General features: G+C 42.1%; 1 protein-coding gene across 1 annotated transcript in view; it reads right to left on the bottom strand.

Annotated features, from left to right (window-relative positions):
- SPATA18 (spermatogenesis associated 18) overlaps positions 1-23508 on the bottom strand; it is a 36453-nt gene extending 12945 nt beyond the window's left edge. Inside the window, exons 1-7 of the mRNA XM_031434754.2 lie at positions 23077-23508; positions 22544-22778; positions 9182-9287; positions 8934-9049; positions 7425-7537; positions 2794-2889; positions 968-1207 (exon numbers count right to left, since the gene is read on the bottom strand). Coding sequence (XP_031290614.1) covers positions 968-1207; positions 2794-2889; positions 7425-7537; positions 8934-9049; positions 9182-9287; positions 22544-22630 — 758 coding nt within the window. The 5' untranslated portion in view covers positions 22631-22778; positions 23077-23508. The remainder of the gene's footprint in view (positions 1-967; positions 1208-2793; positions 2890-7424; positions 7538-8933; positions 9050-9181; positions 9288-22543; positions 22779-23076) is intronic.
- Between the last annotated feature and the right edge of the window lie 1168 nt (positions 23509-24676).

The raw sequence follows: 24676 nt of genomic DNA on the forward strand, positions 1-24676 counted from the left end.
GGGCTGTCAAAATGGGGAGTTTCATAGAAGAAACTATGGGGCAAAAGGTAGTGCAAATCAGACTCTCTGAAGGTGGGAGGGGAAAAAAAAAAAAGCCCTCATATACAGCGTTTGCCAATTTCCATGGTGCAACAAATACTCCCAACATAGCCAATTTCAAACTACCAATGTGGTATCACTGAACTCAGAGTTAGGTAGAAATGCCCAGAATCAGTTCTCAGAAGCCAGTACAAGCTGGCACCAGCACAACACTGATGGGGTTATTTCCAAAAATGAAAGACTTAGGTGACATTTAGGGGATTGGAGGCCAGGAGGAGTAGGAGTGGTTTTGATAGCCTGAATCGGGGCACACTGTGGGGCTGGGAGGGTAGGGGAAGAGGGAAGGTGTTAGAAAGAACCAGGAAAATGCAGAGACTCCAAAGAGAAACATCCTGCTTTGTCCTCACTTAACACTGAATGAATGACCTGTCTTAACATTCTGTCCATCAATAGAAGGGAATTTCACAAGAACACTTACCTACACTATCAAACAAAGTGAGATTTTTAAAAAGGGAAATATCCTACAGTAAAATGACAGTCGATCATCCCCGGAGAGAGGACTCCTAGGCCTCAGAGAACAGGACCCTCATATGATGGAACAGTCTTTCAACATGGGTACCACCTTTTGCATCATAAAGTGCTCAAATCTAGTATCAAGCCAAAGAACTTTCCTTTGCATGTCTCAGTTTCATTCCTTAAACTTCAATATCAACCTGAAATTAACTAGTGCCCAAGTATTGTCAATCTAAGCAGTGTTTTCTCTCTGGAAAGGTGCAGTTAAAGAAAACAATCCCTTTACAATTCAAAGCTTCCCTAATGTTGGGGTTTGGGTTCAGGAAGTCATTTTACTTTTTTTCCCAAGCCAAGTTTTTATCACTAACTCAGCAAAAGGGGCTTAAATGAAGAGATCTGTGAGAATTTGTCAGACCTTCCTTGGAGTATAGATTTTTCAGCAGACAGAACAGCTATCTCGTCCTTCAGCGTTCGGAGCTGTTTCTCATAATTGTTTATCGTTTCTGCGTTGCGCTGGTCTACATTCCGTCTGTCGGCGCCCATCGGCTCCGAGTCCCGCAGCTCCACTCTCTTACGCTCGGAGCCCCGCTTCCCTGAGCTCCTATGCTCTGAGTGTCTGTGGCGGGAGTCCTCCTGGGCTTGAAGAGATTTAAGCCTGAACAACAACAACAAAAAAAATGTTTGAAAGAAAAGAGAGGGAGGGAGGGAGGGAGGAACAGTAACAAACCTCAATTGGCATACTTAACGAGTCTACTCTACTTAGCCTGCCATTCCTGCACTGCAGCTCGATGGAAATGCATAGAAACCAACACAAATTGAGAAAGAGCAGAATTGTCAGGGTCAGGATGCCACTTCATGTCTGCAGTTACATGGGAAAAGCCTCCTGAAGAAAAGGCAGGAGTGCAAATCCTCTAGCCAAAGCAGAGCGGGCAGAGTCAAAGCAGAGTCATCCTATTCTGTATTGGACTGCTTCACTGTGCAAGACTCTGAAAGCATGTGACCTCCAAAACCTAGTCCAGAAGCTGGTCAAAGATATAACCTATTCTCACACACTCAGATTCGCTGAACCAGTGGGATATTGGGGCGGGGGACCTACAATGGAAACTGAATTACATCCACAATAATAGGCAGACATGTGGACTTACAAAAATAAGGTACTACGGAAACAAGCAAAGCTTTATAAACAAAATTGGCATCCTCATTAATACAAAGAGACATAGCCATGGTAAAAGGGAGCAAAAGCCATAAGAGAACATGCTGTGATGAAAATGACAATGGTGTAAGAAGACAAGGGAAGGGGTAAGATTAAGAAGGATGTAGAAAAGCTAAAAATGCAATAGCAGAATTAAAAGCTGCGCTAGAAATAGTGAAGAACAGAATTGGTGCTATAGGGAATTGCTGAGTAATATGATTAAAGAATTTGAAGTGCTATATCAAACAGGAGATAAGAGGGTAAAATGATGATGAGAGGGGAGTTAGAAGTGGAAAGCAGAACATCACTCCAAGCTAAAATTTATGGGTGTTCTGGAAGAAATCAGAATAATTAGAACATGTATAAAGGCAATAGAAAGGTATTTTCTATTAAATATATATGTATGTATTTTATTACAACTCCCATTTGCTCTTTTTTAAGGGAAAGATAAAAGTTAAGATTAAGAAAAGTATAACCTTAAAGGATCAGTATTTTTTTCCCTTCCAGAAATTTATCTTTAAAGAATAATCTGAAATTTAAACTAAGATTTGCCACAAAAATTATCACAATGTTATTTCCAATGTTGAAAATTGGCATCAAAGTAACTATCCAGCGTTAGAGAAATACCCAAATGCGGAAATATGATGTACCTATTTAAAAATCAAGCTCTGCTTTATTCTTGTTTAAATAGTGTTAAATGAAAAAAAGAGTCTAAAATTTATACTCATATTTTGTTGTCTTAACTTTAACGTTAAGACTAATTTTTAGTGTACAAATTAGAAGAAATATCAAATGGTGACAGTAACTGACTCTGAAATTATGAGGGGTTTTAGGTTTCTTTCTACTATGTTGGGCTTTGAAGATTTTCTGTAGTAGATAGGTATTGTTTTTGTAGTAAGAAAAATATATAAAACACTAATAAAAATATTGCTGTCTTTCTTCTTTGATTGTGAACAGCTTCTTTCATTTTGTAATGGAGCACCCAAAAAAAGCTAAATTCAAAGATTAATCAGCAGGCTGCAATAATCCTGTCATTTTTTTTTTCTTACTGCTTTCTTAGCTGATTTATTTCCTCCTCTGCAGCCAAAAGGGATATGGCCGATCTGTTCTTGGTTTCTTCAAGAGTCTTTTCAGTTTCAGCCAGACTGTAAGAGAAATCAGTAACTAAAGACAGATTTTCCAAAATTGGCAGACCTTCTAAATCAAAGCATAGGTTCTCTCGGGAGCTTTTGCCATATGATATAAATTCAACATAAACAAGATCAAATTATAAGACATCTGCATACAATCAGATGATATTACAAATATTATGGAGCACTGGTATGCAAAAACATGCTAGCATCTTGCATCTTTTCTTGATGTCAAACACAAAGAAAACAGAGCTACTATCCCTAAAAGGCTATGTAATAATTACTGATATTAGAAAGTAAAGGACAAAGAAACTTGTTCAGTTTCTTCTTTCTCACCCTTCTACTTCATCTGCTGTAATCACATAAAATCCCCAGGTTGTCTCTCTATATAAAATTTCCATTTTTCTGTAATAAACTAATAATCTATTCTTATTACTATGCACTGTAGAACTGCATTTGACTTAATTTTCCCAGACTTACTGAATATAAAAAAATTATTTTCCTGCCTATAAAGTCATCCACTCCTACACTTGACTACCAAGTATTTCGCATCTTTCTGCCTCTAACTTCCACAACTAATTGAGCACAGTTTTCCTCAGTTTTCAACCTAGTTTGGTCACTGTTAGTTTCAAGGACTCTCTTCATTATAGGCAAATCATAATAAACCATACTATTTCTTTAGGTTTCTCTAAATTAGAAAAAAAAAATGAGGTGATGGATGATAATGAATGAAGACCAATAGTTCTCAAGGAAGTTATCCTAGTATGGTGACAGATCATGGGTTGGTAAAGGTTTCTTGACTTCTCTGACCCTACATCCTTGAGGGAACACCCAGGCACAGTAGTTCTGAGGCTAAAAGATAATGGCTGCTATCCAAACTCACACCATTCGTCCTCCTTACACTGGGATGGAAAAAGGGCAGGTTGAACACTGGTCTCCCCTACAGAGTGAGGCAGATTGAGAAATAATGGGCTAGCAGGATCTCTATCAAATCCCCACAGATCCCAGCCAATCAGACAATACAAGAGATAGTGTGAGTTTCCCAAATTCCATCTCATCCTCTTCTCCTCCTCTAACAAATGCCCACTCATCCAATGAGTGCCTCTCCAAAGGCCACACAAAGCTTGCCTCCCCTTCTGAGCTCCTCCAACACGTGTTCATATTTACAATCTCATTACACACACACTGTGAACTACTTGAAGGCAAAGACTTTACTTTATTCATCTCTTTATCCCCAGCACCTAAAACAATGCTTATCATATAGTTTTTTTTAACCTGAAAAATGAATGCATGAATGCATGAATGAATGAAATGTCTCAAGTCTAAAAGAAAACCAAAGTAGCAATAACTTCACGATAGGGCTACTGGAGGTTGAAGGGAAATTGCTGTGATTTAATTGCAATGTGAATATGTTATAGTTTTTTAAAGTGTATATTGGAAAATGAGCATTTTTATCAAGAAAATTGTGGAAAATTAAAAGAAGAAAATAGATCAGGAAAATAAGAAGAGAATGAATAGTAATCTTTTTTTTTCTCTCAAAGCATGGCATACGTGTGTGAGCACATATACATACAAGCAAACATCTATGCTAATTTGGCCCCCTTGGGTGACAGAGAGAAAGGGGGTATATTCATGTGACAAGCATTGTTTTTAGCAGGCTAACATATTTTATTTATTTTTTATTATGGATTTATTCATCCATTGAACAAATTATTGAGAATTCACTAGGTGCCAGGCATGATGCTGGGGGCTGGAGATAACAACAGTGTCAGGACAGCATCCCAGAACGGTAATCCTTCAGAGCTTCCGGTCTAGTGGGTCATAAATAGGCAAATTTTTCAAGGTTCCAAATTGTTGTAAATGCAGTTCTTAAATTATAGTGAAAGAAATTAAAGGAAGGGAAGAGGAAAGATCGTTCAACGTATAGTGGTCACAGACTCTGAGGAAGTCACGCTTAAACGGAGACCTGAAGGACCAGAAAAAGGCAGCCATGCCAAGAGCCGGCGGAAGGCTTCAGTTTTTCTGAAAGCGCATGCGCAAGGGCCTCAAGGTGAGGAAGTAGACGGTCAACTGGGTGAGGGGAGCTGGGCCGGCGATGAGGGTGGAGGGCGCGGTAGGACCAGGTAACGCAGGGCTGGGAGAATCCTGGGAAAGAATTTAGAAATTTTGTCTAAGTATAGAAGGAAGCTCCTAACAGCTTTTAAGCCAGGGGATGACTTGACACGGCACAAAGATATCTATATTTGCAATGTAGAAAGTGGATTGTACTAGAGCAAAAACTGAAACAGGGAAGCCAGCTGGAAAATTGATTAAGACAAGAGGTAACAGAGGCTTGACCAAGGGCAATGGTGGGAGAATAGAAAGTAAGGAATGTGTGTGGGAGACGTTTAGGAGGTAGATTCCATTGGATGTTCTTATAGATCAGATATAGGAAATGAAGACAAGTGAGATTTCTAACCAGGTCCAGACACAAAATCCAGTGGTCTACCCTTGTCTAGGGTTTGTCCCACCTACACAGACCTGTCCCCATTCAGCACTCTACCGAAATCTGCATCTTTGGAACTGAGTCACAGCCAAACTGGTCTCCACGAGGTTAGACATGGGAACCTCCTTGGGTGGGCAACTCATTCTACAGTAGGTAGCACCCTGGCTTTAGAGACAGGTAGGCTGAGTAGGAGAAGGAGGAGAGATCTGGCCACTATAGAACATGGGGAATAGCCTCCATCACTTCTGATGCCTTAAAAAATAGAAAATGAACCACACATGGGTTAAAAGCAACCCAAAACAAAAGTAGGAAATTCAAGGAAAAGCAACAAGTAACTTCCTGTGTGCAACTTTCAAATGATGGGTGGTTTAAAAAAAAAAAGCATGCAGTCATAGTTTTGGGTCCATGATGCCCCTGGTGGGTAACTACAGAGCCACAGTGACAGGAGAGGAAGGTAGGAATTCCTGGCTCCTGTGGGTGCTGATTGAAGTCAAGAACCAGCAAGGTCTCGAAGCTTTGCCTGACAAGCAGAGGCAAATGGAGACAGCAGCAGGGGTCACTGAATGTCCCCAGGAAACTCAACCAGACAAGCTACAACTCAGCACCCATCAGCACAAGACGTTAGTGCTCAGGTGGGACGGAGGCAGCAAGAACCCAGAGGGCAGCACCAGACCAAGAGTCCCTCTCCTCCAGCACCCGGAGAGCGTGCAAGCATTCTCCACCAATAGATGCCAGTCTATGGAAGGAGAAGGGCAATGAAGCCCCTTGGGAGGGCAAACACAGCCTCTAACAGAAGTTTGAGCTTGGAATTAATGGAATATATACACAAAAGGAACTCTGCTAGACCCAAAAAGAAGTGGCAGATTTAAAGATCCTCCTTAGCCCTCTCCAAATCAGGTGACATTCATTGAAATAAGTCATAGAACTTCAGAGGAATTATGCTTTTTGCACATCACATTTATAAATCTTGACTGCTGCTGCTATTAAACCACCCATTGACCATGGCTCCAATTGGAAAAATGAATGAGGGTGTGTAGAAGTAACTCTGTGTGTGTGCGTGTACACATGCTCCCACACACAAGGAAAAATGTCTGGAGTAAAATACGCCAAAATGTTAACAGGCATGAGATAATGGATGATTTTCATCTTTATGCTTTTATTTGTTATATGCATTTTGAGAAGGAAATGTGCACTACTTTTATAATAAATCAATCAATTAAGATGTTTTCCTTAGAAGGAAATCTCTTCAGAGAACAAGGCCAAATGCCACACCCTCTTCCATCACAAGCCGTGACTAGTTAAAAAAGAAGCCCTGGCTGTCCTCTCCATGTCAGCCTTGGGGCAGAGCTGTGGCAGGAAAAAATCTTGCTGACGGACTTTTGTGACATATGTTGAAAGCAGTTGTATCACATTTGTCTATCTGCCTCAAGTCCAAACCCAAAGTTTGCAATTTTCTTTGCAGTGATTCCTGGAGCTTGCTGCCCTGTCTTTGCATGTAGCATACATCTGACATCCATGCCTGGTATTGCTTAACTGTTTTGAAATATATTTTTTTATATCTAACAGTTATTCCAAAATTTTGATTTGTTCTTGATCAGGCGTATCTACCCCCATCAGAGACAATCGATGGAGAGATGCAGCCTGCTTCGTCTTACTTTTGCTATATTTCTCTTAGTTTTCCTCTTTACCTGATCCTTCACCCTCTTTAACACTCCCCCTTCTGCATCTTTTCCTTTTTCCTCCCTCAAGATAGCTTATCGATGCAACGATCTTTCTCTTTTATAAATATGGGCTGATAGTGGGTATGGAGAAGAAATGGCCGCAGAAATGGAGCCAAGGGAACCAGGGTCTTAGGGATCATCATATAATATAGAAATCCTGTTCCCAAATTCAAAGACACTGACTCCCAACACACACACATACACACACACACACACACACACATCATATTACTTATTTACAAACGTCTACATTTTCCATGAGCCACTATTCTCCTTTCAAACTTAACAATTAAGTTAAGAACAAGCAATTCTTTTGGGAAGAAGATAACTTGCATTCCTCTTACTCGTCTTGAACCTGGTTGAGTTGACTACGTGTTGAGTTCAAGTCAGAGTCTAATTGTTGTAAGTCCCGATCCCGAAAACCAGACTCTTTGTGTCTCTCCTTATCAAACGTGTCCTGGAAAGACACACAAATCAAAAGGTAGTCTCAACACATGAAACCATGTGGACAGATTGCAAAAACATCATGCTGGGCAAAAGAAGTCAAGCCCCAAAGAGCACATAATGTATAGTTCCATTTACATGAAGTTTGGTGCAGGCAAAATTAACCGAGAGTGATAAAAATCAGGAGTGGTTGACCTGCGGGTGGAGGGAGGGGACTGGGAAGTGGCACAAGGGGATGCTCCAAAGAGATGCAAACACTTCTCATCTTCGTAGAGGTGTGTTACATGGATATATCCATTTGTAAAAATTCATCAATCTGTGGTTTTCACTGAAAGTAAATTATACCTCAGATTTTTTTTAAAAGACATTGAAATATCTTACATCTTTATACTCAGAATAACACCTACAGGGGGTAAAAATCTAAGAAGTATATGAAAATTCTTATGTCAAAAAGTTGGTTTAATAACGACTTACGTCTATGGAACACTTACCTCATGTAAGTTGTTTCCCATGTTTATCATATTTAACTGTCACAATGACCCTGTTAGTTCAGCAGAAGCATTGTCCCCACTTAGCAGATGAGGAAACTGAGACCTAACAGGTTAGACAAACTACCCCGGACCATAGAGGGTGGATTAGCATTCTTCGCAGTGATCTCTAACCAGGAATCCTTCAGCCACTGCCTTCATAAGGCTCTCTTGCTTAGAACAGCTTGCTCTAAATGCTTCAATTTTTGGAGGGATTTATGTAAATCCATCCAAACACTGATGCCATGCCATAACCATAATGATGCCAGTGCCTTAACCAAAGTACGTTTTCTCTTTCCAGCCTGGTCCTCAACTGTTAAAACACTGCCACTGTCCCCTGGAAATCATCAATATCAACCACAAATTATGACCCTATTTATCAGTCTACCAGAATTGAGTTTTCTTCTTATCTTAGAAGTTTCCTATTAGTTTTATTTTTTAAACTCTTTCAGAATACAGAGCTTTCCTCCATCTAACAATCTCTTTCTCTTCTGACCTCTCCGTGGTACCCCATCTGGATGACTAACTTGTCATTTCAAAGTTACTTTTTAACCTCTAGAGTGGGCCCAGCAATGTCCCAGATGCAGACCACCACCAGGCCCTTTTCACAGCTGAGGAAGCAGAGGCTCACTGAGTTGCCTAAAGTCATACCACCAATAAGCAAGGAAGGCTGAGATGTTAATACCGATCAGTCTTAAGAGAAAACTCAATCCATTATGCCATCTACTACTGTATGTATAGAGACTCACATTTTATACCTGGGTCCCAATTCCCTGACTAGAGTTGAGCCCCTTACTAAGTTAAAAACCATGTATTACATATGTTTGATTTCCCAGAGCCTGATTAGATGCTGACGACCTAGGATGCCTTTAGCATCCCTACCTGTAGAGAGGGGACCTTGCTGTCGACAGGTTTTCCCAGGGAAGCAGCAGTAAAGGAGGCCTCCAGCCAAGGCAAAAGGCGTGATTTGATTGTTTCCACACCATCATAATGTCCTCCTAGAAGAATCCACAAATCAGGTCAGCGAGAGAAATCCAACCACACCAGTCCAGTCAGAGAGCACAGAGAAGGGACAAAGGAAAGGAAGGGGAGGGGAGGAGAGGGGAAGGGGACACACCAGCCATTCTCACCTTCTTGGGCTGTTGTGGTGAGGATCCCAAAGAGTTGTCCCTGCACTTTGGCAACTTGTTCAATGAGTTCGAGGCAGTGATTTAGATTTTGATCACATGAGTTCGTCTGCAAAGCCAGAACAGTAGATGTCAGTGCAATTCCCTAATTCTGGGACCCACTGTGGGTGGGCAGGCACCTCGCTTTACACAAGTGCCACCTGGCTCTGGTACAGTCCCGGGGCAGAGACTGCTGTGTGCTCACCAAAACACATTCCCTCTCCTCCCGGCACACAGCTAGACTGCTTCCCCCAGCTTCCCTGGCAGTTGGTGTGGTCATGAAACCGAGTTCCAATCCATGGGATTGGAAGTGATGTGTGTCTGTCCTGAGAGATGGTCTTCTCTCTCTTTCTCCCCATCTACTAGCCAAATGCAGAGGACCCAATAGAGGACTCCAAAGGCATAAGGGATAATGGAGCCACAAGCCTTAGAAGGCTCCTAACTGAACACTTGAACTATTACATAACCAAGAAAGTTTTTTTGTGGGTACTAAGTCACTGAAATTTGGGGACTGTTTTTATAGCAATAACCCTGTCTCCCCACTCAATGGAACCCTGCAAAAAATCCTTTTATAAAGGGACTCTTCCTTTTGTAACACAATACAAATCACTGTCTCCTAATTTACCCACTTCATTGGTTCTTATCCTCTACCTAAGTTCAATAGATACAAAAGAGCACTACTTGTTAACAATAAGAAGGTATTGCTGGGTTGAAGATACAGTGGAGAGTAAGACAAAAAAAGATGGCCCAGGCCATATGGCGATGCAGACTCGTGGAGGAGAGGCGAGAGCAGTGACTCTGCAGTGGAATAATAAGTCATACTATGGGGATGAGCACAAGGTTACCAAAGAGCCCGTTATCTTAGAAAGTTAGGGAAGGCTTTGGAGAGGAAGTGCAATCTAGGCGAGAAGAAATTGGGGAGGTTTGGGGAAAGAATTGGCTGGTTCAAGTGGTTATGGAAAATTCTAAGCAATTTGAACAGAACAGAAGAAGCCAGGAAGTAGACTTTTCAGCTATTTTTCTAGTTTTGTCATCTCGTTGGTAACCTTTTACCATTTCCTTCGTTAGCCAAATCTTTAATTAATTCTAACTCTAAAGGAACAAACACAACTACAAGTAACAAATCGTGCGGGTGTAAAAACACATAGATTCATGTGTCACATGAAGCCATAATGAGGCACTAGGAAGCCCGAGACAGGAAGTGGGGGATAGAAACTAGAACGAAGAAGAAAAGTTTAGATGACCTCTAGGCAAAAGTCTATAAGTAAAATGCAGATCTGTGTCAGCAAGAGAAATGGTTCAGACGAGCAGTAAGCTCTTGTGGACAGCGGCTGTGCCTGGTCCGTTCATTGTTGCATTCCCAGCCCTGCATCCTAGCATCTCTTCTATTCAAACTCAACACATATTGGAAGGATGAATGAAAATGAGATGATTCACCCACTTTGGCTTTATTACATAGCCTCTAAGTGCCAGGCACTGTTAATGCTTTATGTACATAAACTCAGTTAATCCCCGCAATAGTACTCTAGGGGACAGGAGTATCATTGTCGTCATCCCCATTTTCAGAAGAGAAAACTGAGACCCAGAGAGGTTAAATAATGTGCCCAAGGTTATTTAGCTAGTAAAAAGTCAGAACTGAGACCTGCTTCCAGAGCCCACACTCTTAACTACTAAACTGTACTGGCTTTTAGATCGTGATTAGCTCTAATCTGAAGACTTAATGATGTGACAAAGAAATGAATGAGGGTGGCAGTCAGGGAGGCCTTTCTGAGGAGGAGACATTGGAGGTAAGTCACGGATGCAAAGCACTAGAGAAAGAGCATGTGGGGCTGCGGGAACAGCAAGGGCAAAAGCCGATGGCCCAAACAAGTTTGGCAACCTTGCGACATGAAGCAGGTGCACGGGGCAGCAGGTAGGTGGTCAGAGAGGTTGGCAGGACAGATCCTGGAGGGCCCTACAGGCATGGTAAGCAGTCTGGATGGGCTGAACTTACTGTAGCAGAGGGGGAGCTGCTGGTTTATTTTCCATTCCTGGGAAACAGTACCTGGTGACTAGCTCTGTTGTAGCACTGATTTCTGTTGCTGCCATTTCTTTCTTTGTCTCATCCTCTTATCTTTTTCTCTTAAAAAGACTTTAAAAGAGTTTTGTTATAAATGGCTTTGCCTTTCTCATGTTTGTACTAGTTGTCGGGCCACTAGTATCCATGGCAAACTGAAGGGTCCGATGATATCTGATGAGTGATGAGTGATGTTGCTGACGTGATGAGAACATCGGAACCCACAGCCTGAACAGCTACCTCCATTCCTTCCTCGCTGAACAAGCAGCTCCTGGCCATTGCTGTTTCACTCCTGCCCTTACCACAGTGAACTTCAGTTCCCTGCTTTACAGCCTTTTGCTCTGGCTAGATCATGTCGTGTGCTAAGTGGGCAGAGAATGGGCTCGGGAGTTAAGCAGACCTGAGTATCTCAGCTCTGCCCCTTACCACAGAGCTGTGTGATCCTGCAGAGGTTCTTTAACCTCTCTGAGCCCATTTTCTCTCCAGGAAAAAGAGAATAATGGCCTGTAGAGTGTTGAGAGAATTAAATCAAAATAATTCGAGTTCCACACCCTAAAGGTAAAAGATGTTCAACAGTTAGTACCTGCGAGGTGGTACACAGAACTGAATGGAGCAGTGGACTGAGTGGGCAGACTGTGGTTCAAATATGGTTCTCCACTTATTAGCTGCCTTTCCTTAGAAAAGACCTTTTAAATATGAGCCTCCATTTACTCATGTTTAGAAGGTGATCTCACGAGCTAACTTAGGTGCAGAGTAGAGGAGGTATTTAATAATTAGTATTATTGTAGTGTTATTACTGTATGCTCCTATGCCTTGCCCAGTGTCTGCTACAAAGTTGGGGTCCAATGTTTGTCAACTGAGTGTGTAACACAACTTAAATACTATATCAGATGGTTCCTGTTCCCAAAACGTGTCACAACATGCTGCAGCGTCTAACACAAAGCATTGCACAAGACACTCAAGTTGCAATAGAGTGACATTATTCTACCAATTGCTCCCACAAGATAAATAAAACAAAAATATGAGCTAAAACTATACTATCTTCTAATTCCAAAGTTCATCCATTTACAAATCACTGAGTGCCTTTAATTTGTAAGCCTTGGGCTGGCATCTCAGGAAACAAAACTCCATTAAAAAATAAAAAGTTGCCTGCTGTCAATGAGCTCACCAGCTGGGGAAGTAGGATGGAGAATAGGAAACCCAGAAAGAATGAATAATTCCCTTAGAGTTTATTAAATGCTCTAGGAAGATAGTGAATTGTACAAGGAGCAAAACGCACTCCAGTGAGGGGTAAGCCGTTGGAGCAGGGACCAAGGCAAGAAGCAGCAAGGATGCCGGGTCCAGAGACCAAATAATGAAGGACTTGATTTGCCACATGAAGAGCTCTGGGCTTTGTCCCATCACTGAAAGATTTAATAGGGCAAGTGGAGGATTTGTTTTGCACTTCACAAGAATTAGTCTGGCAGGAGTGGACCAGATAGTTAGGATTGGAGAGCGAGTCTGGTGAGGAGATAGGAAGGTGTAACGTCTGGCTGAGGGATGCTACGAGCTGTGGAGATGACAAGGGTCCCCTAAAAATCCTCCACAGCCCCCAAATCACATCTGTGTCAGCCAAGGTCCCCCGGATTCTAGCATTATCTGCGGAGAAAGTTAGGAGGTTTGGAAACAGGAAAGAGGTGTAAGAGGTGGGATACTGTTTTCAGATAGTTTAAGGGGTTCAAAGGACCTCCAGATAAAGACGTCCAGTGATAGTTCCTAACCATTATTGAACATGTACTCTATCCCAGCCAGGCACTGTGCTAACAGTTTTAAATACATGTTTAAACGTTTCATTTAATCATCAAAACAGCCCTCCAAACTGGATACCATCCATCATCTTGAATTCACCAGCGAGGAAAAAATATCTTAAGTAATTTGGAAGAGATAATGGTCAGGCTGGAAACTCAAACCATTCCCGTTGCTTCTGGCACTGGAGCCAAACTCTCAAACATGCTTTTTTACCGAAAGTAGTTGGAAAGTAACCTGGATCTCAGAAGAGAGATGGGGATTGGGGATGCAGCTTTGGAAGCCTCCAGTAGAGGGAGCGTGGAAGCCAGGTGCACAGATGGGATCACCACGCAGAGTATAGAGCGGCGAGGGGACTAAGGGCAGGACAGAGGGTAATTTTGCTATTTCAGAAGTGGGCTGAGGAAGAAGGGCCAGTGAACAAAAAACAAAACAAGAATAGTGAGCAACAAGAGGGACAGCCAAGAAGAAAGATGAATTACCAAGAAGCCAAAGAAGGAGATGAGTTATTCTCTGCTTTACCTGTGTATCTATGCTCTCAGCAAATCTTTATGGAGGGAGCTACTGGGTGCTGGATGCTGGGATGTAAGACAGTCTCTTGCCTTGAGGAATTTTTATTTATTTTTTTAATTGAAGTATAGTTGATTTACAATGTTGTGTTAGTTTCTGGTGTGCAGCAGAGTGATTCAGTTATACATTTATATATATTCTTTTTCATTATAGGTTATTACAAAATATTGAATACAGTTCCCTGCACTATATTGTAGAACACTGTTGTTTATTTATTTAAATACAGTAGTTAATATCTGCAAATCCAAAACTCCTAACTTATCCCTCCCCCACCTTCCCACTTTGGTAATCATAAGAGTTTTTTTCCATCTGTGAATCTGTTTCTGTTTTGTAAATAAATCCGTTTGTGTCATTTTTTTAGATTCCACATATACGTCCTATCATATGGTATTTGTCTTTCTCTGACTTCACTTGCCCCCAAGGAATTTATAATCTAAGATAAACATGTAAATGAATGCAAAACCAAGTATCACTTGCTATAAGAAAGGTAGTTCCAGAATTCAGAGGTGAGGCTCAAAGGAGGAAGTGGTAGGAAACCAAGAAGATTCAGGAAAGCCTTCGCCTGAGGGGTGTGTGGGCTCTCACTCTTAGAAATTCTAATTGCTCTATTGTGGGGTCTGGACATTAAAAAGCTTTCTAGATGATTTGTTACGTGTAACTAAGATCAAGAACCACAGCACTGATGGACAGTAAGATCAATTTAGTGAGTCTCACCCACCTACCCCTAAAAAAAAAAAAAGAATGAAAAAGAAAATAGTACATCACAATTATGAAAGATAAGAATTATTTGTGAAAACTTTGTTTCAGTTATCTAAGTATAAGGGCATATATGTGCTATGTTGTGAAGTAAAATGCATTAACTTCTGTGGGTAAGTTTCAGAAACACTGTCTCAGAGGCTTTGCCCGGGTTGAGAATCACTGGTGTGAGCAGTGAGGAGCCACAGAAATGGTCCCACAAACAGCTGTACAAAAATTGGATCAGAGTGGGGCGTGGAGGAAGGCAGGAAGTCAATAGTAATATGCCACGTTGCAGGTGTGGAACTTCAACAAGCAAACTTCAAACTCATTCTAGTGGCTTCATGTAGATTAGAAAAGTAGAGGTAACAGAAGAAAGTAGAATATTCCAGCCTATAACCACCAGCATTATTAACAGTAAAAAAAAAAAAAGTATTCTTTTGAAGCTGCCAACCTCTATGCAAGAGATGGGCTACCAGCCTCCTTTTGTAACCGCGATGGCTGTGAAAATCCTGTGAGTTGTTAGGGACAGAATTCTTGCACAGCCTGCAGCTGCTGCACCTGGACCTCTTCTCCCTGCAGCTGCAGACATCACTGCAACAAAGTTCACTTGAGATCTGCCCTAAACATATGCCAGAAGCAGGTTTTCCCACATATGCAAGAAATGATTGGCTTTTGTATAAGAGCAATAGCAGCTAAAGGGGAAAGGTGGGAGAGAGTTGACAGATCTTTAAAAGGTAGAATCCTCAGGGCTTGATGAACTCATTTTCAAGGTGTGATGGATAGGAAGGGCGCCCAGGGTTCCCAACTTGGGCCACAGGGGAGATTGTGATGTCATTGCCCAGTTAGAGGTCACAAGAGGAGGACCAGCAAGACTGGAAGCAGGATAACTAGTCCTGTCTGGTTTGTGTTGGGTCAGAGGATGTGGACATTCACATGGAGCTGTCTGGAGCTAATAGGTGGCCATCCAGGTCAGAAGCGCTGGAGAAATGCCCAAGCTGGAGATAGATTTGGGAGTCACCAGCATCTGGGAAGTAGCTAAAGCCATCAAATTGGATAAGATGTGTCAAATGCTGCAGAGAAATCAAGGAGATAAGGACTATGAAAACAAAAGATTGGATTTGACTGACCACCAGGTGGCCTCTAGTGACCACTGTGAGAGCAGTTATAGCAGAATGATGTGGGGGCGGGGCGAGGGGTGTGGTACTTGATGTTGTTCCAAATTGTTCAGGTTGAGGAACAAACAGGAGTTAAAGACACAGATGTGGGGGAGGGTATAGCTCAAATGGTTGAGCACATGCTTAACATGCACGAGGCCCTGGGTTCAATCCCCAGTACCTCCATTTAAAAAAAAAAAAATAGTAATAATAATTAAATAAATAAACCTAATTACCTCCCCATCCCCTGCAAAAAAAAAAAAAAAAAAAAAAAAATGCAAAGGTAATGAACCCAAACCAAGGTTCCTAATTTCCAAGGTCCTTCACAATGTACCTCCCCACAACTTATGCAGCCTTCCTTCCTCCAGCAGCTCTCTCCATGCCAGCCATCTTTGTCATTGCACGTTACGTGTACGCCAGTTCAACCACCAATCTGCCGATCCCTTCCACTTCCTTTACTTCTGAGCAACCCCTTGACCTTATTAACATCTCCTCTCATGAGAGCCTGATCATCCCAATGGTTCTCTCCTACCTACTGTTCTATTCCTAACTTGAATCACCCCTACAACATGAAAAGGAGAGAAAGAATTTTTCATCACAAAATTAATAAAGCTTACCACTAAATATTTTTAATCAACTTGCCAACTTCACTTTGAAAAGCTATTCAGATCTATCAATTTCAGTACAAAATAGTTATTTCCACTTTAAGAAACTTTGATCTTTTACACACAAAATATGCTTCATCTAATCTAGATAAGAATTAAATCGTGCAAAAGGATTTACCACAATATGCCTTTAAAATATGAACACTGCTGCCACATTAAATGATTTGCCTGGCATTTTTATTTTTTAATACTTTTCTTTTTAAAAAGACTCATTTTACATACAACAAGAATACCATTTCCAAATCTGTCAAGTAAATGAGCAAGAAGAAGAGATGATCAACAGGAAATATGTGGAGTCGAGTCTGAGGGGAAGCATTTGCAAGTCCTTACAGCTGATCATGGAAAGTCACACGTGGAAAACAAAGCCCTAATTTCTACCTACTTTCCTCCCTACCCTGCTATCCAGGGTGTGTATCTGGCAGGGTTGGGGAAGGATGGCCGGAAATGGACACTGCAAATAAATGGAATTTCCTTACACCTTCCCTTCCTCTGTAGGGAATAAGAGACAGGACTTGACAAGCAAAAGACCTTGTTTCAAATCCAAGTTCCACTTTTTCTTTTCTTTTTCGTATATATACATTTTTTATTGAAGTATAGTCAGTTTACAATGTTGTGTCAATTTCTGGTGTACAGCACAATGCTTCAGTCATACATGAACATACATATATTCGTTTTCATATTCTTTTTCACCGTAAGGTACTACAGTGACAATGAGTGTGTATATGTCCATGAATGACTGAAAAATTGTGCTGAACACTGGAATTTGACACAACATTGTAAAATGATTATAAATCAATAAAAAATGTTAAAAAAAAATAAGGTACTACAAGATATTGAATATAGTTCCCTGTGCTATACAGTATGAACTTATTGTTTATTTATTATATACATATTAGTTAGTATCTGCAAATCTCAAACTCCCAATTTATCCCTTCCCTCCCCCTTCCCCGAAGTTCTACCTTTTCTAGTGTAGTGACTTTAGGCAGGCAAGCTGCACTCCTGGGATTTGGTTTTCTCATCTATAAAATGTAGAAAATAAAACCATAGGTTCTTACAGAGTTTAAAGGCAATAATGCATGAAGAATGCTTTGAAGGCTTTCAAAGGCTGTTTAAACACTGTTATAGGGGATAAAGTAATACAAACTACTATGTATAAAATAAATAAGCTACAAGGCTATATTGTACAGCACAGGGAGTATAGCTTTTTATAGCCATAGTATTTTATAGCTATAAATGGAGTGCAATCTTTAAAAATTATGAATCACTATGTTGTACACTTGAAACTTACACAATAATGTACATCAACCATACCTCAAAATGTTTTTAAATAAAGTACTCTGCAAAGTAAAAAAAAATAAAATAAAATAAGTGGTGGTTAGAACAGGCTACAACTGCTCCCCTAGGGAAGTGCAGTCCCCTATGTGGGCAGCCTTTCAGGCAGCATTGTTCCCGAAATCAACCCTCTGTTCCACATCATCACCTTGCCACACACCACTGCCTCCACAACAAGTTTTTAAACTGAAATCCTGAATTTTAGATACAAGAAAAATTAGGCTTATATATATCTCCACAATTTAGGAGAAGCTCCTATTTAAGTTTCTCCATTGGATTTGAGTGTCTTGAACCATAGTTAACATCCCTATTGGACTTCTTTTGATACTTCTTGAATATCAAACAATGATGACATTTACATGAACCAGTTAGTCCAAGACGAAAATAAGGAAAAATCAAATTTAAAGTTGATCGCCTCTCTGTTAAAAAGAAAATAATATTCCTTAACCATCTGTCAACTTTTTTTTTGTAACCATGGATTCATCATTATTAACAGTGGCAGAGTAGTAGCATGAATTAAATATTCCATGTGCTTTTCTACATTTCTCAGACTCCCTTACAATTAGATGGGAGCCACTAATTCTGACCAAGGGACGATGAGTGCCAGGGATGTGTGTTATGTAAGAGCAGGGCAAGTTCTTTGCTCCCTCTCTTCTGCAGAATCCTTGAGGTCCTGCTGCATCTGACAGGGGATGCCTGACACTGAGCCAGTGATGGGCGGGAACTGCCATCAGACTTCGCCCAAATGAGAAATAAACCTCTGTTATGTTGAGACACTAAGGTTTGGCATTTATTCATTACTGGCTAATAAAGAGATAAAGGTCCTAAAGGGAATAAAAATATTCTCTATAAGTTCACTAATTAAACCGATTCCCCAAGAATACAGAAGAGGGAGGAGTGAAGGAGAGCAGAGTCTGTTTGAAGTCACTGTAGCAATGGCAACAGCATTTTGTACACCTTGACATAAAGGTAGCCTCTATTAGAACCACAAAGCTTATTCTAAAACAGAGGGGACAACTCTTTAAAAGCTCCTTTTATGTGCTGATATTTAATATGCTGTTTTCACTCGTTAGTACCGATTTCTATAGCGCGAGAGGAGAGTAATTCAAGAGGCAGCATTACCAGCCTGCCCTGCCATCCCCACTCATATATCAAATAATTAGAAATTTCCAGAGTGTAATGTCTTGATGTCTATTATCTTACTTTAAGAAATGTGGTTTGTCTTATCTTAGGGATGGGGTTATTGAGGATATAGTAAGCTCTTACCCTTTGTACACAGAATACATTTTTTAAAGTAATAAGTCTTGGAGCATCTGACCAAAATCAAGTCCCCAGTGCCCAGAAGTCTGAGTAGAAACAAAAGCATGTCAGAGAGAGGAGAGTTTCAGCCCAGAGTTGGCCTTCTTCAGGTACTGCTAACATCTTAAGGAGGTTAATTTCTCTTCTCATCTTGGCATCTCTCCGGAGTAATTAGATTCTGCATAGGTGGTTATTTGACTCTTTGACAGAATTGATCAATAAAACTACACTGATGTTACTTGATAAATTGGGGGCATTTGGAGCAGCATACTCTTACATAAACCTTAAGGACCATCCTGGGACCGCTTGACCTTGTTTACTCAAAGCCTCAGAGTAGTTTACAAGATGCCGATCTGTATTATCTCTTGCCTAAAGTATCCCCCAGCCCTCTCTGTTCTGCTAGGGTTTCCAACTTCCCCATCATGCAACAGCTAGAGCAAACTTTCCTGAATACAATCCAAACCTATTTTCTCCCTGCATAATGCTTTTAGCTTCTCCCCATTGCCTCAGGGTAAAGTCTAAACTCCTTAACACACCAGCCAAGCCCCCCATCCTCTGGTCCCCACCACCCTACCTCCTTGGCCTCATCTCACATCCACTCCCTGCCTGGAAGTAGTCACAGGCTCCCCAAATATGCTAGCTTTTTCCTCCTCCTTGCTTTTTGCACATGCTGTTTCCTCCATCCTTCATCCTCCTCTCTAACTGGAAGTCCATCATTAAGATGCAGCTCCATCATTAAGATGCAGCTGGCAGGGGAAGGGTACAGCTCATGTTTAGCATGTTTAGCATGCAGGAGGTCCTGGGTTCAATCCCCAGTACTTCCATTAAGACATAAGTAAATAAATAAATAAACAAACAAACAAACCTAATTACCTCTCCCCCTGCCTCAAATAAGGGGTGAGGGCAGGAGATTACAACTGTAAACAGAACACTGTCTCCTGAGAAGGTGACACTGAAGCAAAGACTTGAAGGAGGTAAAGAAGCAAGGATGTCGATATCTTGCTGAAATATCAGTGCATGAAAAGCTTTCCAGGCAAAGGGAACAGCAAGAACAAAATGTCCTGAAGCTAGAGCATGGCTGGTGTGTTCTAGAACTGCTCCAGCCAATACAGTCACCACTGGCCATATGTGACTATTTGAATTTAGATTAGACTTAGATGAAGTTAAAAACTCAGTTCCTCACTTTGCGCTTGCCACATTTCAAGTGCCCAATAGCCACCATATTGGACAGTGCAAATATAGCATACAGATGTACAGATAGAACATGTTAGTCATCATGGAAAGTTCCATTGGACAGCTTTGCTCTAGAAGGAACAAGGTGGCCAGTATTGCTGAAGTGGTTGAGCAAGGGAGAAAATAATAGATGAGGTCACATAGTTTAAAGGAGAACAATTGTGTTTGATGGCCATTGTAGGAACGTTTATTCTGAGAGAGGAAGTTTGGAGAGTTTTGCCAGAGGAGTAACTCAATCTGACTTGACATTCAGAAGAATCACTTTGGGTTATCATTTTTTAAATAATCCAAATGAAAGATGACCAAAGGTGGACAGTATGGCAGCAGTGAGGGTGGTGAAAAGTGCTCAGGTTTAGCATGAATTTAGAAGCTGGTATCAACAGATTATGCTGGTGAGAAGGAGGTAGAATATGTCATGATAAAGACTACTTAGTCTTGGGGCATGGGAGAGGGTAAGGTTGGTTTTAGACTGATCTGACTTTGAGATGACAATAGCACAACTGAAAATATCCTGGCAACTGCAGAAGTGAGCACTCAGATGAGAACAGGACCTGATTATAGATATGAAATTCATCAGCATAGGAGTAAGAGATGAAGCAGGCATGAAGGTGGAAGAGATTTCTAAAGTCTGGCTCTTGAAGAATAGCTACAAGTGGTGGGTGGGGAGAGTGGGAAGGCAAGGAGACGAATTATTAGAGCCTTAGAAGAACAGGGATATCAAAAGTCAAATGCCAGAGTCAAAGAGAAATGATGGTGCCCAGGGAATGGCCACAGACTCTGGAACGGCATTGGTCTCTAAGCGTGCAGTCTCTATTATGCGCACGTGTCTGTGTGTATGTGTGTATGTGAGTGAAGAATCTAGATTGAAATGGTTCAGTGGGATGCACCATTGTTAGTGAGATGGGAAAGTACAATAAACTTTGGCATTTCTTAGGACTTACTGGTAGTTTCTAAAACAATCATTTAATTTGGTCCAGCCGCTGTTAGTGTCATTTGTGTTAAATGTTGTCTTCTGACAAACTGAATATACTTTGTAACATTTCAAGTGTATTTAGGCCACAGGGCAAGAAAAAACAAATTTTTTTGGTAAGAAGTAGTTTTAAGAAGGCTAAATACATGTATTAGGATTTGTTATCCTCAACCTTCTGGGACTAAGTAACAAGCAGGCACTTCTGAAGGTGGGGACGGGGAACCCAAGGCTTTGTGCTAGAGGTGAATTTTAATTTTTCTGCAATCTCGATGGAGAAGAAATAGTCAGTGCTGGTTCTTTAAACGTGGGGAAAGGGGGTAAACACAAGGAAGTAAGGCTAAGTAGAAAACTCTAGCTGTGTTTTGAGCTCCCCTTCTTCCAGGATCCCTGATTAGAAGGGTAATGGGAAAGCCCAGGGACTCATAACAGAAGCCAGCTGCATTTTTCCTGGTAGTATTTCAGAAACAAGCTGATCTAGACTGAAAAAAAAAAAAAAAAAAACCTGACATCCAAAAAGGAACTTTACATATCATCTAATTCCAGCCTCTCCCATTTAGTAGAGGAGGTACTGAAACTCAGAGAGGTTAATAAATTGCCCGAAATGATTCAGCTTGCTTCTGTGCAGAGCCAGGCCTGGAAGTTAGCGGGGCTGTCTCCGGTTCCCAGCTCTTTCTGCCTCCCTGTTCCGCTTGCTGTATAACAATAGGACTCTCCTTTTTAAGATGGACCAACCAACCGAACGTAAAGCAAATTCAGCACTGGAGTTCTACCTTCTGGGTGGGGGAGATTAAGAGGAACGGAAGTAGGGGTGGAGATTAGTGAGATTCGAAGAACGCTTCTGGGTTTGATGACAGAATATTGGTTTACGAGTGCCTGGGCAACAGGCCTTCTGCAGTCTGCCCGGGTACTGAAGCTGCTCTTTACCTGCCGTGCTGACCAGCACGCAAATGAGACCCTGCAGCGTTGACAAGTGTCCGTTTCATTGACTTCTGGGTAATATAACTCCTGAGTGTATTTTTATAAAACTCCAGTCTGATAAAACCACTAGTTATCCTCAGAGTAGGAGACTCGTGGAAAGGCAGTAGGAAGGGTGTAGTTTAAAAAAAAAAAAATTCGAGTCAGGGGAATGGCGGTGAATTGTGCTGGCGGAGGGGATTGGAAGGGAGACAGGCTGGCTTGACCAGACCCGGGCGGCTCGCTGGGTTTCCCGTTGCCAGGGCGGCCAGCGTCCTTGGCTACCGATGGATGGAAGGCGCTGTCGGTTCCTCGACTCCCAGACCCCAGCTCCGCCCGCCGCGCCACCCCGGAGCCGCCTCTGGCCTCCCGGGTGAAAGGGGAGCCCGCCCGCAGGCGTCCTTCCTTCCTTCCCCGCGACCCCGGCCCGAGGCTGGGTACCAGTCAGGAATCACAACCAAGGGACTCTGCAGAGGGGTCACCCCGAGAGCGGCCCTAAGAACCCCCTTCGAGGGCTGTGCCAGGAACTAGAGGGAGGGCGAGCCCCGGGGGTCTCCCACCCTGACTCACATTGTACTCCCTCAGCCAGCATTCCAGCTTGTCCTGCAGGGATCGTAACGATTCGTTGGAGACCAGTTTCCTCAGGTTATCCGCCATCGCTCGCTTTTCCGCTCCGCCCGGCTCTGGGAGATGGACTCGTGGAGGGGACAAAGGGGTGGCCTCCGCAGGACCGCGGGGCGATGTGGCGGGAAAGGTGTTATCTTCCTGAGGGGCTCAGAGCGTCGCTGGTGTTTCCATCCTCCCCCTGGGGTCGGACGGGGCAGGGTTCGGGAAGCCGGGGGGAGGTGCCCTGGACCACAGCGGCCACGCCTCATCCGCTGCCCCGCGCGGTCTCCGGGCTCCCCCGGGGCCGCCCCCAGCCCCCGCCATAAATACCCGGGCGATTATTAAACAAACTTTGACGTGAGCGGGCGGCTGCTAGGGACGCGCGCGGCCCGCATCCTGGCAACGACGGCGTAGCCGCCCAGCCCTCGCTGCGCCCTCCTCTCGCCTCCCGCCCAGCCGCCCTCCAGCCCTCCTGCTATCCCCGGGGTCCCCGGCACCTGCCAGGGCGCGCGATGCCGCCGTTCCTCCTGCTGCTGCTGTTCTTCGTCCTGCTGCTGCTCGTGCTGCTGCTGGTGGCGGAAAGCGAGGGTGCCCAACGCTGCTGAGACCACGGGCTGAGCCGGGGCTGGAACACGCGACCACCACAGATGGTGGCTCCCGGATCCTCTGATGGACTGAGACCCGCTGGCAGTGTGGAATGGGGGGCAGCCGGAGATTTCTTGTCTAGAAGAGCAGAGGGCGTTTCTCCCTGGAAGCTTTTGGTTAGGCTCTGAAGAAAGCACCTGTTTGGCTCCTTGATTCTCTCACTTCTCAAGCCTTCTTCATTTGTAACACCCAAGGTTTGGGGAGAGGGGGGTGCCCAGGTAAATAGACTTAAGTTCCAGGATGTTCACAAATTAAATCTCTCCGGGTTAAACACCATTTGGTCTATTTTTAGAATCATTAAGCACTCTAAAGTTTCGTTTAATTATGAATTCTCTAATTGAGACTTTGTGCAAGTTCAGACCTGGTTTGGCGCTATTTCAAAAGGGTGTATTGAGCCACAGTGAGAGTTTGAACTACTTAAGAAATGAAATCATTTTAACCATCATTAAGCACTTTAGAATCCTTGTGCTGATTGCAAATCACCTTTATCTAGTCATTAAAACAGTAGGGGTGGAGCAGGGCCTCAGCTAGCTAGTCAGCTGGCTAGTTCAATTCAGTTCCATTTTTTTCAGGTATTTGAGAATGTGAACATTGCACATGTCCAACTACGGTAAAATTCAGAATTTTCACCGCCATTTTTTCCCCTCTTAATTACAGTGGTTCTGTTGCCCTCTAATAAAAATGAAAGGCTTGTTTCTGGAGCCTATATTCCTAGTATTTTCTGTAGACTACAAAATAAGGACTATGAAAGTTCTCAACACAAGGAAAAAAAACTTGTTAACTATGTGTGGTGAGGGATGTTAATTACACCTATTGCAGGGATCATTTCACAGTATATAGAAATAGTGAATCATGTACATAATATTATGTTAATTATATCTTAACAAAAAATAAGGACTATAAAGAGGATATAACATATTATTTCATCATAGTACAGTAACAATGACTAAAGTTAAAAAAAAAACTAAATATTCATTAGAGACAGTTTTAAAAGAAAATATAAAGAAGAAGGAAGGGAATGGAAAAGAATCTCATAGATTTTTTAATTTGGAACTAATATTGCACATTTTAATAGGCAATTGAAATCTTTGAACAGTTCTATTATTCATAAAAACAAGTCAGAATATTTGCTTATGTCAGATTAAGGATTAAATTCTCTTTATTGCTGTGGGCATTTTAATTGACCTGTAATCCTTGTTTACATCATCTGTAAACAAGGGACAATAGTTCTTCACAGGATTATTAAGAGATTAAATAAGATCATTTATGTGAAGTACTTAGCACAGTACTTGGCATGTATTATAGTTAGGACTTCCTAAATGCTATAATCCCTATTACTACCAATGTAAATCACAGTATTATATTTACTAGAGAAAACGAGGTTGGAAACAATGTAAATCAACAATAGGGTAATGATTGAGCAAATCATTCAATGAAATGTTTCACAATAGA

The sequence above is a fragment of the Camelus dromedarius genome, chromosome 1 (assembly GCF_036321535.1).
Source record: "Camelus dromedarius isolate mCamDro1 chromosome 1, mCamDro1.pat, whole genome shotgun sequence".
Taxonomy (NCBI): Eukaryota; Metazoa; Chordata; class Mammalia; order Artiodactyla; family Camelidae; genus Camelus; species Camelus dromedarius.